Source organism: Plasmodium relictum, assembly GCF_900005765.1.
Source record: "Plasmodium relictum strain SGS1 genome assembly, contig: PRELSG_00_v1_102, whole genome shotgun sequence".
Lineage (NCBI taxonomy): Eukaryota > Apicomplexa > Aconoidasida > Haemosporida > Plasmodiidae > Plasmodium > Plasmodium relictum.
In genome coordinates, this window is record NW_021628461.1 from 5,149 (window position 1) to 5,940 (window position 792).

The following is a 792-nucleotide window of genomic DNA, read 5'->3' on the forward strand; positions in this document are numbered from 1 at the left end:
ATATTTTTTATATATATTTTGTTAATAACATGTAATGAAAAAAAAGTAAATTCCATATATTCAAATTCACTTAAAAAAATAATAAAACTAATCTGGATAAATTTAAGAATAAGTTTTCTTGTTCTTGCAAATGTATATATTCAGCTATTATATGTTTTATTTAATTTCTTGTAACTCAATTTACCAATTATCTTTAAACTAATTCTACTAATTAGAACTAGGATTTTTTTTTTCTGATTCTTTTTTCACTAAATCATCTATCAAAAATTTTAAATGAGGAATAAATACATACAACTCCCTTTTCTGAATTCCAGAAAATTTGTGTCCACTTTCTTGAATTTCATTATCTATAACACTCTTAATATATTTTTTTGTAAATATTTTATCTAAATTTTTTTCTCCTTTATTAATACGTTTTTTTACATCTTCTTCTAATTTTTCTGAACTTCTAAAAAAAATATCGCTAGAAACATTTCCTAATTGAGGGTTCTTCCATACGGATTTAAATTTATCTCTGTTCAAATATAATCCTCCTCCTATTAAACCAGCTGCTATAAGAACAGCTGCTACTGTAGCTATAGAAGCAATTATAATTTTTTTTTTCTTTTCTTTTTTCTTTATAGATGTATCAATCATATCCATTTCCTCTTTTAAAATTTGATCATTCACAAAGCAGAAACATGGCGCCAGTAAGTTGATAGCAAATAAAATATTGAATAAATAGAATATCTTTGAAATCTTCATTTTCAATAAAAAAATAGTATAACTTATAAAATAATAACGTATATGTGA

The 792-nt window shown here is 22.6% G+C and overlaps 1 protein-coding gene across 1 annotated transcript; it reads right to left on the reverse strand.

Moving 5' to 3' along the window:
- Positions 1 to 207: 207 nt before the first annotated feature.
- ETRAMP (early transcribed membrane protein) lies at positions 208 to 744 on the reverse strand (the record flags this gene model as incomplete). The annotated part of the gene is made up of 1 exon (XM_028679915.1): positions 208 to 744. The coding sequence occupies one exon, from the start codon at positions 742 to 744 to the stop codon at positions 208 to 210; it is 537 nt and encodes a 178-aa protein (XP_028531085.1).
- Between the last annotated feature and the right edge of the window lie 48 nt (positions 745 to 792).